Source organism: Amblyomma americanum, chromosome 1 (assembly GCF_052857255.1).
Source record: "Amblyomma americanum isolate KBUSLIRL-KWMA chromosome 1, ASM5285725v1, whole genome shotgun sequence".
NCBI classification, from domain to species: Eukaryota; Metazoa; Arthropoda; class Arachnida; order Ixodida; family Ixodidae; genus Amblyomma; species Amblyomma americanum.
In genome coordinates, this window is record NC_135497.1 from 198,028,536 (window position 1) to 198,042,640 (window position 14,105).

Consider the following 14,105-nt stretch of genomic DNA (forward strand, 5'->3'; position numbering starts at 1 on the left):
TGTTCGGCGAACAACCAATCGCAGCGATCTGAGAAGTTTGAATATTAGTCACATGGTATGCCTTGCTGGTCCAGCTGATCACATGGCATGCGTCATCTTCCCTGTTGGCTCAGTGCTGTCTGTGCTGGTGCCATGTGCAGGAAACGCACTGGCAGCAGACAATACATTCTGTGCTCTCATGCGCTGTACTAGCTTTATTGCTGTATCCTTAGAAGTTTTTTTTTGAGGATTGGAGGGAAAGAGTCCAACTTGCGATTAACAGTGTCATGTCTCTAAGCAGCTCATAGGGAGCAAGGGTCTCGGTAAGGTGCACATGACCATAATGAAGAGCTTGAAAAGCACTGTGATAGTGCCTGCTATGAATCACACATGCATGACGGACTTTTCTGGGAAATAAATGCCACTTTTGTCTGAGTTGGTATTATTGGCTGTAACAAGGGTAGTCACCACAAACTTTGGATAAAGCAAACACAGTCCGCGCAACCGTCCAGTTCGTTATAAGTTTGCACAACTGTATTTGTGTCATATTTTTTTGCATTGTTCCAATCATGAATGTATCCCAACACACCCAACTTTCCACCATGCTTCAAACTGTATGGTTGGCACTCTCTTAGAGCAAGATTATATCTTGATATTGATGCAGTTTATTAGTTAAAAATAAAAATTAGTCTTTGAACTGCTGGAGGTAGGTGACAGGCTTCATTTGGAAACTTGTGGAGCATCAAAGTAAACCACGAGCATTGCAATTTCTGTGTGTGCATGCGCATGTCCGTGTGCATGTGAGGCAACATTCTGGCCAGAAGTTGGCCTTTCTGGAAACAGGTGCATGTGTGTTTGTACACTGGACTACATTCTGAGGGTTTATTTCTGTGCTGTGAAGGAAGCTTGCAGAACCATAGACGAGATCAAGATTGTGGCCGCTTGCATATGCTGGTGCCGACTATGGCTGCATATTCATGGTCATGTGACTTCAACAGCCAATATGAGAGCATGGACAGGTGCAGATGATGAGCTCAAACCATGAACTTCTGCTGCTGCTGTTGTTGTTGTTAGTGGCTATTTATTAATAAAATAGCAATGGAAGGAAAAGATGATGCTAGCCGCAGCATCTGCCATCGGAACCTGAGCTGCGACTAGCGGGAATAAAAGGACAGGCAGAGGGAAAGAAAGGGGAGGAGCGATAGTAAGAAAGGATAGGGGTAGGGGGTAATATACGCTATGTCTCTGCTGCTGTGAACATTTTGGCGATATTCTAGTGTATTGTGAAAGTGTTTTCCATGCTGCGAACAAAGCACACAAAATCCAAAATGTTCACAGCAGCAGAACATTTTGGATTTTGTGTGCTTTGTTCGCAGCATGGAAAACACTTTTACAATACACTACAATATCGATAAATGAAACTGCCACTTACAAGACAGCAATGCCACATTTGGCTGGTTTTGTATTGAGGCAGTGCAAAAAAAAAATCTCATTTATCGGAACCGAAATTTTCCCACGATGAAGGAAATGGAACTGTGAACATAATTGAAACTGCAACTACCATAATTACCTGATTGTAACGAGCCATTTTCACTGCTCACCTGGTTTTGACTTTAGAGAAAAAAAGAAAAAGAACAACTTGTGCCTTCAGTGTCGTTCCCATCTGCTTTCGTGTTTCACGTTGCTCTCTTGATAGTTCTTCTTTGCTGTCATGGTAGTGCACACTCTTCAAAGTAACATACACGTAAAAGCCTAATTGTCTGTGCTGATGGATGGACATTTCCGCTGCGTGCTGCTGTCTGAGCGGCTGTATTGTCTGCGTGAGTTTTTATTGTGCAATAGGAGATATTCAAAGTTCTGCAAGGGCACTTTCTGACACAAATATGTTGCCAAAGACAAGATGGCCGACTTCTCTTTAAAAAAACTGCATCGGCTATACAGGACAGGCACTAAGGGTGTGGATAGAATGTAACAAAACGTATTTTGAAAGAATCAAACAAAAACTAGTTCTTGCTTTGTTTCAGCTGGAAACGCATTGTCTTAGACAACATTGGTATGTGGGAAAGCGCACTTAAGGAATTTTGAATATCCCCTATTGTGTGGGCTTGAACTGCTGCCATGTCTGCTAATCTGTGCATGGGTTTTTAATTACAGCTACCCTGTCACATGCATGAGCATTGAGCACTACTGGCTTCATGCTTTTCATGCACATTATGCTAAATGATCATATGCAGAAATGTGTGGTAACTGTGGTTTAAGAAAACAGAGTACTCCTTTGCTGTTGCACTAAAAGCCCTAGTGGCCTAAGTAAACGGCCATATTAAAAGCTGCTGCAGCAGTGACATAAAATTGAAATGAGAAAAAGAAAAGGGAACAAGCAGTCAACATTTGTGAGTGTAAACTACAATAGAAAGAATATTGAAGCCTTTTTAAGGCTAAACACTGCTATAGAATGCTGATTTGATTTGAAGTCTTAACTTATGTGTTGAATATTTAGCAGCACTGGGAAGTTCGTCCTATTTTCCAGGCAGGTGCTTTTAAATTAGTAAAACCTCGTTGATACGTTCCTGGTTCATACGATTTCCCTGTTCGTATACTTAAAGGAGTATAGACACCTAATTTTGGTTGCATGTTTTCTTCTTCACAATGATGCGGAAAACTCTACTACGCCTGAATCGCCATGTGATATTCGCCTATGACCGCTAAATAATTTATAATCGAATTTTTTCTGTCTTACTGTTTCGGTTTCAACAGCCGAAGGATGGCTGTGACGTCAGAGTACTTTTGTGTCACGTGAGACATGGAAAAACGCCCATATAATCGCTGCTTCATCGTTATAATTTACTGCAGTGCTGAAGCCAGCCTTCCTCAAGAGCCGAAATGACAACGAATGTGGAAGTAGCGATTATATTGCAGTTTTTTCGTGCCTCACGTGACCTGTAAGCACACGTTGACGTCACAGTCTTCATTTGGGTGTTGAAATCGAAACAACACAAGAAAGAAATGCGATTATAAATTATTTAGTGGTCGTAGGAGAATACCAGGCGCTAATCCATGTATAATAATGCCTTACGCATTATTACAAACAAAAAACATGCACCCAGAAGTACATTAAAAATATGCCATGAGGTACACTATATTTCTCCCCTTTATTACGTTCCCGTATAACACGATTTCCCGGCTACTACGTTCAAAATTTAGACAAATTGTGGCGTGTAATGCATTTATTGACCTACTGCACATGTGTAAACATGCAAATGGGCCGAACGTGAGGGCACGCGACATGAAGAGCTGGAATGCAGCGGCAGTCACCTGTCGTGGTGGCTTCTCTGCGATGCCTAAGTGAGAGGAGGCGAAGCACCACCACCGCCATGAACAACAAAAATAAAAACTGCGCGCTAGCATTCGAGAGAGCCATTTTTGCGGGGACGCGACATGAAAAGAAACGCTGGGGTTTCATCGTGGCACGTAATGGCAAGGGGCGAAGCATCTACGAACTACAGCGATGGGCTTAAAAATACGAGCAGGCCGATTCTGGGGAACGTAGCTTAGAAAGCAGTAACACTGCTACAGTCAGCCGCCGTGGTGGCTTTCCCGCTCTACATAGGTGCAAAGGGGCGAAGCATCCGAAAATGCCAAGGAAGAGATTTTGGTTACTTTCATCATTGCCGTCGACGGACCGGGTGCATTACGAAGTTCCTTCCTCGCTTAAGACAGCGCAAGCGGATTGAATCCTGCGAGCATTAGGAAAGGATCTGTTCAGATCTTGGGCCAATAAATGCTATTTTTATAAAGTGAAATTCTCAATAAATGTCTATCTCATTTACTAGTTACATTTTTCGAAATTAAGGGGTTTGGATCATATGTTTTCCCGGATAATACATTTCTTCTTGCAAATTTTTTAAAAACGTATCAACGAGGTTTTACTAGTGTCTGAAAATAAAGAAAAAGAAGGCCAGCATAATACCCCCGTGGCAACAGTGCATGGCAGCACTCATGAGGCAAGAAAGTTAACCTGGCTAACAACAGCACATGCCATTACATGAGGTTTTATTCGCTCTACTTTGTGTCATATGCCCACGACTGTAATGCCTGGTTACATAGATCATACACTAAGAGGTGCTGCACCCTTCTGCTTGGTTAAGTTGTTTATCAGTAATGGTCCTGGTTTTTTTCTATGGGCTTTGTGTGTTATCACATAGAACTCAGGTTAACTTTTCGCTACTGCAAAAAAATGACTGATTCTAACATTTTAAACGAAAAATTATTTCAAGAAGTGCTAAATGCACTTTGCAAAGTAATACATCAAACTGCAGCTTATTGGTTACACTTCCAAACGAAAAAAAACTCCACAGTTGTGTGTGCAAAACTTTTAGAAATTTATTGTTTAAATATGCTGGTAAAACAAAAGAATATATGCAAAACAAAAATAATCTGCTGCACTGAGCCAAAAGTTGATTACAAAAAAAAAATGAAATATACAAAATGTTGGCATGTTCTTAGCTGCCAGTCTTATGATTTTCAGCTGCGCACATACTAATACACTTTTCATGGCCTTTCAAGTTAGAGAATATGACTGCTGTGCCACTAGAGAAAGCAGTCTAGTGAGGACTTGAAGTGGAGGGAGATACTGGATGTCCTGCACATTACACTTGCTCCGTGTTCTGTTTTTTTTTTTTTGTAGCATAGCTTGCAGTTCCACCTTTTCTCCATTTTTTTTTTCCGTGGGTAGCGAGTGAGTTAAAGGGGGTATGGCCTTCCTTGACATCATCATAATCAAAAATCTGTTGGCACATTTGGTAAAATATCTTGGCAGCATGTTGCAAAATCCCTAAAGCACCAAAAAAAGCCACTCTCATCAGTTACAAATCAAGTGCACTGCATAAAATACAACATGAACGGTAAAACGAAACACATGTGAGCACGTACTGATGTCCCGGGCCTCTGAGAGGAAGTCTCGCAATCAAAACTGAAATCCAACCGTTCCACATTGTCGTCTGACTCACCACTGCTGCTCTAAACAAAAAATGACTGCATAAGAACTACCAAAAGTGCTCAGTGTAGCCTTTCACCTTTGAAGAGCATGTGGCATAACTGATGCCTTGATCAATAACTGATGCCTTGATCATCGACCAAGAGACTATGTCTGGTCAAAGTTTCATTTTTCACGTCTCCTCCTTACATTATAAAATGAAAAAAAAGAAAGAAAAGCGATGGTGTTATAGAGGCAAACTAGAGGGCGCAGCTTGTCCGAGAGCGCAGGCTTGAATTTTTGGCTGCAGGTTCAAACCGTCGGTCATATATGTTCGATGGCCTATGACGCGTTAGCGAAGGAGTTAAAAACCTCTTTACATAGCAGAATTGCAGAACCTAAAATTTGAAATGCAGTGTTTTTTTTTATCCCAATGGCCTATCTGACTCGCCGGCCTGATTTTCAAGCAGGTCAATTCATTGCCTCGTAAGAACACTTTTTATGAAATATGTGTGCTGGCCATACATGCATATAGCATACAGTCATTGAGGATGGAGATAAACAGTGAGAAAATGACATCCCTGTGCAGTGTAAAATAAAAGCCTAGAAAACATGACAATGGGTTGTGTGCAGTTGTCTTTACCTTGTGGCTGGGTTCTGTCATGTTCGGGGCCTGCACTTTGCATTTGTGAACATTGGATGGACACACACAGCAGTAGCACCACCCTTGTTAACGGGTGGTCTTTACCACAGCAATGATTCTTTCATGCACATAAGTGGGAAACTACCTTTGTAAAGCAACTACCCTCATGGCATTGAATGACGGATCAAAGGCACTTGCTTTCTGTTAAGCCATTCTAAGAGGTACAGTCTTTGCCTAAAGTAACCAGGTTGTATGGTTTGCTTCTTCCTTATATAGTGGAGCCCCTATGGCTTTCCTAAGAACCAAAAGGTACTGGGAGGTGAGAAAAAGGGCTCTCCTTCCCTCACAGTGATTTACAGTTTCATGGGTGCGATAACTGTTCCGCTATACAACTGAGAAGCGAGCCTGCCAGCCTGGTTACTTTTGGCAAAGGGGACACATGAGGCATACAGGCAACTGCTTACAGTTCTGCATCACTTTCTTTCCTGCAACGGGCACTGGGTTTCTTAACTCTTGGCTTACGTTTCATGGGCCACCGTACAGTGTGTTTTTTTTTTTAATTTTAAAGATTTTTGTTTTAAAAACTTTGAGAGATACGTCAGTGTGATCTGTTAAGCTGAATTGTACAGCAAGGCGGACAATATGTACTTCATATGGATCAATAATTAGATGATTCACTTAAATTGACTAAACATTTTGGCTTTAGGGGTTAAGGCTATATTGCAAAATTGATGGCCGTCAACATCGAGGGTGAACCTTTTTTAAAATCAGCAATGTGGTTTGAAATATCGAATGTCAAAAATACACATCTGAAAGCCCATTGAGTTAGCTTTCCTGCATTGCCTAATTATAAATGTTATTGTCGCCGAAATTAAGTCAACTTCTGCATCATCAAATATACCAACTGTGCCTGTGTTTGATGCATAAGAAGTGCGAGAGACACCATTTTATAATAGGTAATGCGGGAAAGCCAATTCAGCAAGCATTCAAATGCATATTTTTCACGTTCGATATTTCGAAACACATTGCTGATTAAGAAAATTTAAAAACTCAGCTCACCTTCGATGTTGACGCCATGAATTTCGAAATATAACCTTGCCCTGTAAAATAAATATAGAAAGGTTAATTGATTTTAGTTAATCATTTAATTATTGATCCATGCGAGATATATAATGCACATGTTGCTGTACAACCTAGCTAAACAGATTACACCGGCGTCTCTTTCACAGTTTTAGTGTGCTAGTGCTACGCCCCTACTCATAGATTTCGTTCATCTTTGTCTGACACCTGCTTGACCTAAAATAAAATAAAAGGAAATAAAACACTTCATGGCCATGAGTGGGTTTCAAACCCGCGGCAGCATGAACAGGTCAGCTTTGGCGGCCACCACACTAAACGACGTCATCGCCGCAGCCAAACATCCTGCATGTTTAACTGCTAGTCTCTCATGCTGTGCCTTGGATGTTGTCGTCATCAACTTCCATCCATGCGCAGTGAATCCAAAATACACTGCTCTTGCTTAGCCCTCTTATGTGCATTAAGCGGCCCCATAATCTTTTAGTCAGCTAGCACTTAAACCCCCGCTCACTGATTTCACCAATCTTTGTCTAAAGCCTGCTTGACCTTAAAAACAGAGCCTCGAACCGAAACCGAAGTGAAAACCTTCTGTATCTTGCACAGCAAATGGTGTATAAAGTCTTTCATGCCTCTGCTCTGTAGTTCTAATGTGCATTGTGTTAGTGCACTGGGTATCAGATGATGTTACGTTTGATTGCTTGATAATATTCATTCTTCTCATTGAAATTCTGGCCATCCTGTGGTCTTTCTACAGTGTTTGACATCCTGTTGAGTGTCCAAGAGACAAAGGGGGACTGGGCTGATTCTTTAGCGAAAGTAATACCAAAAAGGACGGGTCTTAGGAAGAGGCAGACAGTGATGGGTAAGTGTCTCTTGATGTCTTTATTTTACCGTGGGCAGGTATTCTGTAACCAGTCATTCCATGCTCATTTGAAGAACGGAGGCCTTTTATTAATTTTTGATAAAACTCTTCACGTATCTCTGTAATGGCATAGGTTTCATGTAGGTATGTAGGTATTCATGTAGCCTTTTTCCTTACTTTTTAGTCACCAAATGTACAAACTTTGCCAAAAGTTTACAGTCCATGAGGTTTCTTCTTGGCCATGCTGTGTGGCTCATTGTATATCCCCAGTAAACACTGGTCTTCACCCTCCGAAGGTTAAAACTTCCATGGATGCTACAAGAGCCTCACTACTCGTCTTAGATGCAAACCTCCTTGTGCTCTAAACTTTTGACAAAGGCCACACTTGTATTCTACTCTTTGCATTAGTGGCCATGTAATGTTTCTGGTATTTGTTTCTTTGGTATTTCTTTTGTTTCTGTCAAAATAAGTTTCATGTTGAGGACTGTGTTCTAGTTGCTTTTACTTGGAGGTACTTCTAGAAGCTTGGTTTAGACTGGTGTAATAAAAATAATTAGGGGGCTTAACCGGGACAAAACAGAATTTGTATGCTAGCCTTCTGTTCACTTGTGTAATAAGTAGGGGTATGCGAATATTGAAATTCTTGAATATGAATCGAATACAAATATGAAGAAAAGCTTACTTCAAATGTCGAACCAAATATCCAGTATCTGTTCAGTAAGAAAAATATATTTCAGAAAAATATAAACAGGCAAACGTTGTTACCCCCCCCCCTTTTTTTTTCAGAATAGTGAATGGTCTTTAGAATTGAAATAAAAACTAGACAGACTCAGCACCATATAGGAAACATGTGCACCTGAATGTGCTCTACTTGATTAGACAGCATAACAGTATGCAACTTGTAATGTGGTCATGCAAAATGAGTTACAAAATGAAAACCATGAATTCACATGGCAGGCAACTGAAAATAATGTGATGCTGGGAGAAATTCCCAGATTATATGAAGGTCGATTTAAAAGATCTCTGCGCCCCCGAAGGAAAAAAGATTTGTCAAAAGTGCGATAATGCTGTGAACCCTTTTGAGGAGGCTCCATCGCACAGAAACTGAAAAGCCTGTTTCGAGCGCACAGTTATTGCGTGCTGGAAAAGGAACGCATATGTAAGCAAGGGGAATGCACACTGGCGTCTGAACGGCAGGGCTACCTTTAAAAAGGAAAGAGAAATGGCTAGCGACGCGCCAGTATGCGTCCGAAAGTGGCATAGAGCTGGGTTCAGACGACCGGCAAATGCGCGAGCTGACAATTCCTGTTGTCACAAGCTAGCAGAGAAGGTCAGAAACCGAAACTACGTGGCCAAACTATTTTTGTCCTGGCGACAGGGGCCGTCCTGTTGTCGTCATGCCTGTCATTAAGCACATTTAAGAGGTGCGCAGGTAACAATGCACCATTCAGTAGGCGGAATTTTTACACGATCGCTTGTCCTGTTGCGACACCATGACTCACCCCTTCGGGAATCTCATGCAAAGTTTCGCAAGTGGGCTTTCCCGCAAATCACAGTTGTTGAAAACGAGATGGTGGAGCCCACACTAGGAGAGTTATGAATGAAGGCAACAGGACGAATGCTATGGATGTGGGCGTGAGTATGTAACACATTATAGAAGGATCAAAGAAAAAAGACAGCACACTTTTGCGTTAGGATTGTTTGAAGGGGGTGGTTTGCCATCGTGTTCACAGCAGGTGCAATTTGTAGGAAAGCCCACTTGCGGAATTTCGCACGAGGTCAAGCCTAGCTACGTCCGAATGCGATCGGTCCACTCAATAAATGTTGGAGAAGAAAGTGAAGAGAATGCATTTTTATTGTTTTCCTGGTACTTTAAACTCTGTAGTCGGATAATTTGGCCAGGTATTGTGGTTCTGCCTTATGTTAGAATTTATGAAAGTCGGTGCAGTAACGATTGCTGGCGAATATTCGGAAATTCTAGATTATCAATTTTTCGAATACAAATATGACTCGAATGTCACACATATTCGATTCGTATTTGAAATTTCTAATATTTGCACACCACTTGTAATAAGGGCTATTTGAAGTACACATTTTTCGAAATTTCCTCCCCTATTGTGCAGTCTCTCTGTGAACCACTAAAAGGAACCTGGGTGGGATTGAAAGGAATAGACGAATTAAGAGATTGCCTGATAGTACAATTTTATAAAGAATGTTTGTAAGACATTTTTCACCTTGCAGCGCTTAATGTGAGTCACAAGAGTTTTTGTATGAAATCTGGCCAGCGCTGATTGCATTACTGGTGGCAAGAGCTGGAAATTTTTCAAAATAGCCAGCATTTTTAAGGATGGTTATGGCAAGCTCGTTATTTGCATATTGTGCGTGTTGTTGCATTGTTCTTTCTGAAAATATTGTTGGAGCAGTAGCAAGAGGTTGCACTCTTTTTCTCTCATTTCAGATACTAACTGTAAAACAGAACATGATGGCCTATGAAAGGGTAGTTCTGATTGTGTGCCTGTTTCCATCTGGAAACTTACTGTTGACATTTGTAATGTCGACTTCAGGTATAGACAAATAGTTCTGCTGAAGTCTTCTTTTTTTGTTTTTCGCGACCCACTTTTGATGTTAAGCTGTTGTGAAGTGTTTGAGCAGCTCATTCGAATGATGAAATTTCAGTTATGTTTGTCCTCATTGTTTAGAGGTTAGAGGTAGGATGAGGAGCTGATACACTTAGGCATGTGTAGCTCGCAGTGTCTGCCCCTTTTTTTTTCCTGTTATTAAGGCCCCTAACTTTCTGTGGCGGAGAATTTTAAATTCTGCAAATTTAGTGAATTGAGAACAAGGAATCCGTAATATTTTACGGGAGACATCAAATAACGTGTTTTTTTTAAACATGCCCTAAATACTTAGGGCAGCGCTCTCCAGCCACGCTCTCCAGCTGCTACGAGATGCCAGCTTTTCAATGGCCTTGGGGCAAAGCGTACGGCGCACAAGACGAAGGAGGCAGTGACTATAAATGTAAAGGATAGGGCACGAGCCGTTGGGAAAGAATAGCAGTAAAAGAGTTCAAAGGTGTAGGAAAATGAAAGAACGGTGGACGAGCGCAGGACTTAGCCGCATGAAGCACCAAGCAGCGGCAGCACGTTGGGGACGGCAGCGGCCGCTGCTGTGTGGAAGGCTGCATGCAGTAACACTTCAAAGGCATCAGAGGCTTCGCTACGCTCGATTGTGTCATGTGCATCTGAAATACTGCCTCTCATAAACATCGACGTAGCCATAACATTAGTATTGTGGCGCAGCTGTTAGTTTTTTTTGGAGGGGTTGGTGGAGGGGGTGTCGGCTATTGTTGGCCTGAACAGTTTGAGATCCGGATATAATCATAACAAAAATTGAGGCTTAAGCTTCGCCTTTAAGTGTGGAATGCGACAGCGTTTTGCAGCGCTGCCAGGGAGTCCACGGAATGCCATCGCCTTGCCCGTTGGGTAAATCGCTCGGAATCTCTTGGAGGCCTCTGAAAACAATGCAGATGCTGCTCCACACTAGCACTTGTAGACGGCTGCGGTTCCATCACACCTGTTCAGAAACAAACGACACTACTCCAACTCCAATGCAGAAAGGTCACCTAGGCGTGCGCCATCTGCTGAGCCAGCGCCATGCATGGCGAAGGGGGGGGTGTAGTGGCTGCCACACGATGGCACTATGACTGCACGCCAAGCATGGAGGAAATTTACTGGAAACGCATGGTACCCGCTTAATTCCGACATCTGTAATTTACATGCTCGTAATTATTCGTGTATGCTGCAGTATCTCGAAGATACATATGTTTCTAAGAAACCCATGCGTTCACTAGACTCTCCTTCATTCGTGTTCAAACGTCAAGTTGTCGTGGCAGAGTGGAAGCGTCCTCATCTCGAACGCGAAAGGCCTTGGTTCGATTCCTGGCCTAGAGCTTGGTTTTTTTTATTGATTAAGTGTGCGTGGATTTTTACACAGCCCCTGAATATTTGTGATGCGCTCCTACTATGACCCTAATGATTTTTCGACCAAACGAGCTGTATACACCATTGTGTAATATTTCTTTTAAAAATTTTGCTGAGGTTTGAAACTATCTATCTCGCATAATGTTCGTGCAGGTACGGTAAATTAGTCATTTCCTCATCGTTCAGCCTTCTTGAATGATGCTTGTAACAATAGTAACATAAAAAAAAGAGAATGTGACTGCGAACGCGCAATTCTGCCAAAAATGCTCAAACTTGTGATTTATCTCGGAATCACAGAAGACTGGGGCCTTAATAATGGCAGTAGTATTTGGGTTTTAATGGAGCAGCAGCAGGTGAGGCCATAAGGCACCGAACACATTTTTTTTTTTTAAGACTCCGCTCTTACTACTCCAATTCGAACGTTTCTTGTCGTTCGAAGATTTCAAGATGGCGCCCGGAAATCTCAGGTCAGCAAAATGTCACCCCCCATCACATGACCACGCATGCACAGTCGTCGGGCTGGCATGGCGGTTTACCCCTATGCTGGCATTTCGCTATATATGTACCGTGTAAGTGGGTGCCACTTGGGGTTGCCATTGGTGACAAAATTGTGGCCCACCCGTTTGGCGCAGAGGGTTCAGAGTGGTGGCAAACGAATAGGCACGATTCAGCGCACAGAGTTGTTAGTTGAGTTGATGCCTGGTTTGTGTGAGGGATTCGTACCAATGACCTTTGGTTTTCGAAACCGTAATGGGGGCGACCTTCGGAGAGCCATGGCAAGCGAACCAGTGTTTGCAAAGGGGTGCGGGTGGTACCAAACGAATCGGCGTTTGGTGATGTACACGTTGGTATCCAAATTTGTCAAAAGCATAGGTGAAAACAACTTAGCTAATGCTCATTTGATTTCGCATTCGCTAATCACTGAGTTGGCTTCACTTATTCTGTGCTCTGCTGCCCAAACTTTGAAAGGGAATCGTTCATCTTTATTGCGCTGTAGTTTTAAGCCTCATTTGCTGCAGCAGTGTGCAACTTCGAGTTATCTTTTTTCTCTCACAGGGCAATGGTGGCGAAACATTAGGGTGCCCATATCAGATATTGTAGCATTCAAATGCAGCTACTGCTTTGAACGACTGCCCGAATAAGCGACTAGCGGTGGCGCACACGAATGCCCTTACACACAGTTTTCTTTGTATTGCATGATGCAATACAAGTAATGGAAGTATGGTTGTATGAATACTGACGGTGGAATGCTATGCTATTATACACTCCCATCTATCATTTAGAAGAAGTTTTCCTTCACCTATATTGTTCTGCTCCTAACATTAGTAACTTATTTTTACCAAAGTGCCTTTTGCAAATGTTTACTAATTCCTGCTATTTTCCTGGATGGTTGTCATGCAGTAGAACCCCTCTAAGTATAAAGTATCTTCGGACCAGCAAAAATCTTAACTATATCAGGGACTTTGCTAATCAGTTGTTGGTCATGGGCATGGCTCTGACTATACTGCCTGGCTGCTTGCTATGCACGAAGTGTTGGTTTATAAAAGAAACATTTAGAAATACCTTACATCCTGCTCTTGTTGTCCCTTTATGTGATAATTATTTATTTTCAGTTATCACATGTTGTCACGTTTTCTACTTGGTTAAGGTCTTGTGGAAGTACTGCATTTGCACGAATACGAGGCGGCTACGAATGTAACGTCAGTTTCATTCCATGAGAAAACCAAAGCTTTGCATGATCAAGGCGTCGCCTTCCGTGGCCTCAGCATTGTTTAAGAGGTAGCAGTCAAGAAACGCGCGCGACACTGTGAAGCGCGGCAAAACCACCTTTGCAGTGCCACTGCGCCTCCGCTTCTTGTTGCCGCTTCCCAGTGCTTCGTGCTACCGTGCTAAGAATGCACGCCATTTTCTTGCCTTTTCTAGTCCTCACTGCACATTTACTGCCTTTCCTTTCTTAGCAGCTCGCGCCGGCTTCTTTCTACGTTCATAGCCAGCTTTACTTTTTCCATGTGCTCCGCGCGTCTTTCGAGCTTGGTGGTGAAGCCACCTCAAAGAGCGTCAGTTTGTTGTATTCGGTATCTACAGGCCTCGCGATCCTAGACTTCGCGCGTGCCGCGATGTCATCATTCCGCAGGAGGTACATCGCCACGGCCAGACGCTCTTTCCTATAGCCGTTTCTTAAAAAAAAAAAATCTTTACTATAACAGAAAAATACGTACAGTCATCTATGGAAGGCGAAATGGGACCGCAGCTTCATTTTACTAATCCGAGTTTTTACTGTTACGGAGTTTACTATAGCGGGGTTCTACTGTACTTCATTTTTTTTTGTGAGACATGGACCGTCTAAGCCTCCTTATATCATTAAGAAACTTGTTAATTTTGTGATATAGGCTCAGTTGTTTACTTGAGTATGTGTGCCCGGCAGGTGACCGCACACTGAGAGAAATCTTGCTGACCATGTTGATTGCTTGAACTATTTGACATGATTCTTCAAGACTTGATGAATGTTTGTTTAATGTAGTCTGAAAAAATGCATATTAAAGTTTTTGCTTTCATGGATGTCCTTGTGTGCATTTCTAACGTTCCACTTGT

At 42.3% G+C, this 14,105-nt stretch overlaps 1 protein-coding gene across 5 annotated transcripts in view; it reads left to right on the forward strand.

The window, feature by feature from the left end:
• Window positions 1-14,105, forward strand: part of LOC144114485 (tRNA methyltransferase 10 homolog B-like) — an 86,704-nt gene that overhangs the window by 54,552 nt on the left and 18,047 nt on the right. For 4 of the 5 annotated variants that reach the window (XM_077648252.1, XM_077648251.1, XM_077648250.1 and 1 more), the window contains exons 8-9: window positions 7,426-7,533; window positions 9,992-14,072. The exons of the other annotated variant lie outside the window; for it this stretch is intronic. In XM_077648252.1, the coding sequence (XP_077504378.1) occupies window positions 7,426-7,533; window positions 9,992-10,026 (143 nt within the window). In that variant the 3' untranslated portion in view covers window positions 10,027-14,072. Of the gene's footprint in view, window positions 1-7,425; window positions 7,534-9,991; window positions 14,073-14,105 lie in introns of those variants that run through there. 5 annotated transcript variants of the gene reach the window in all.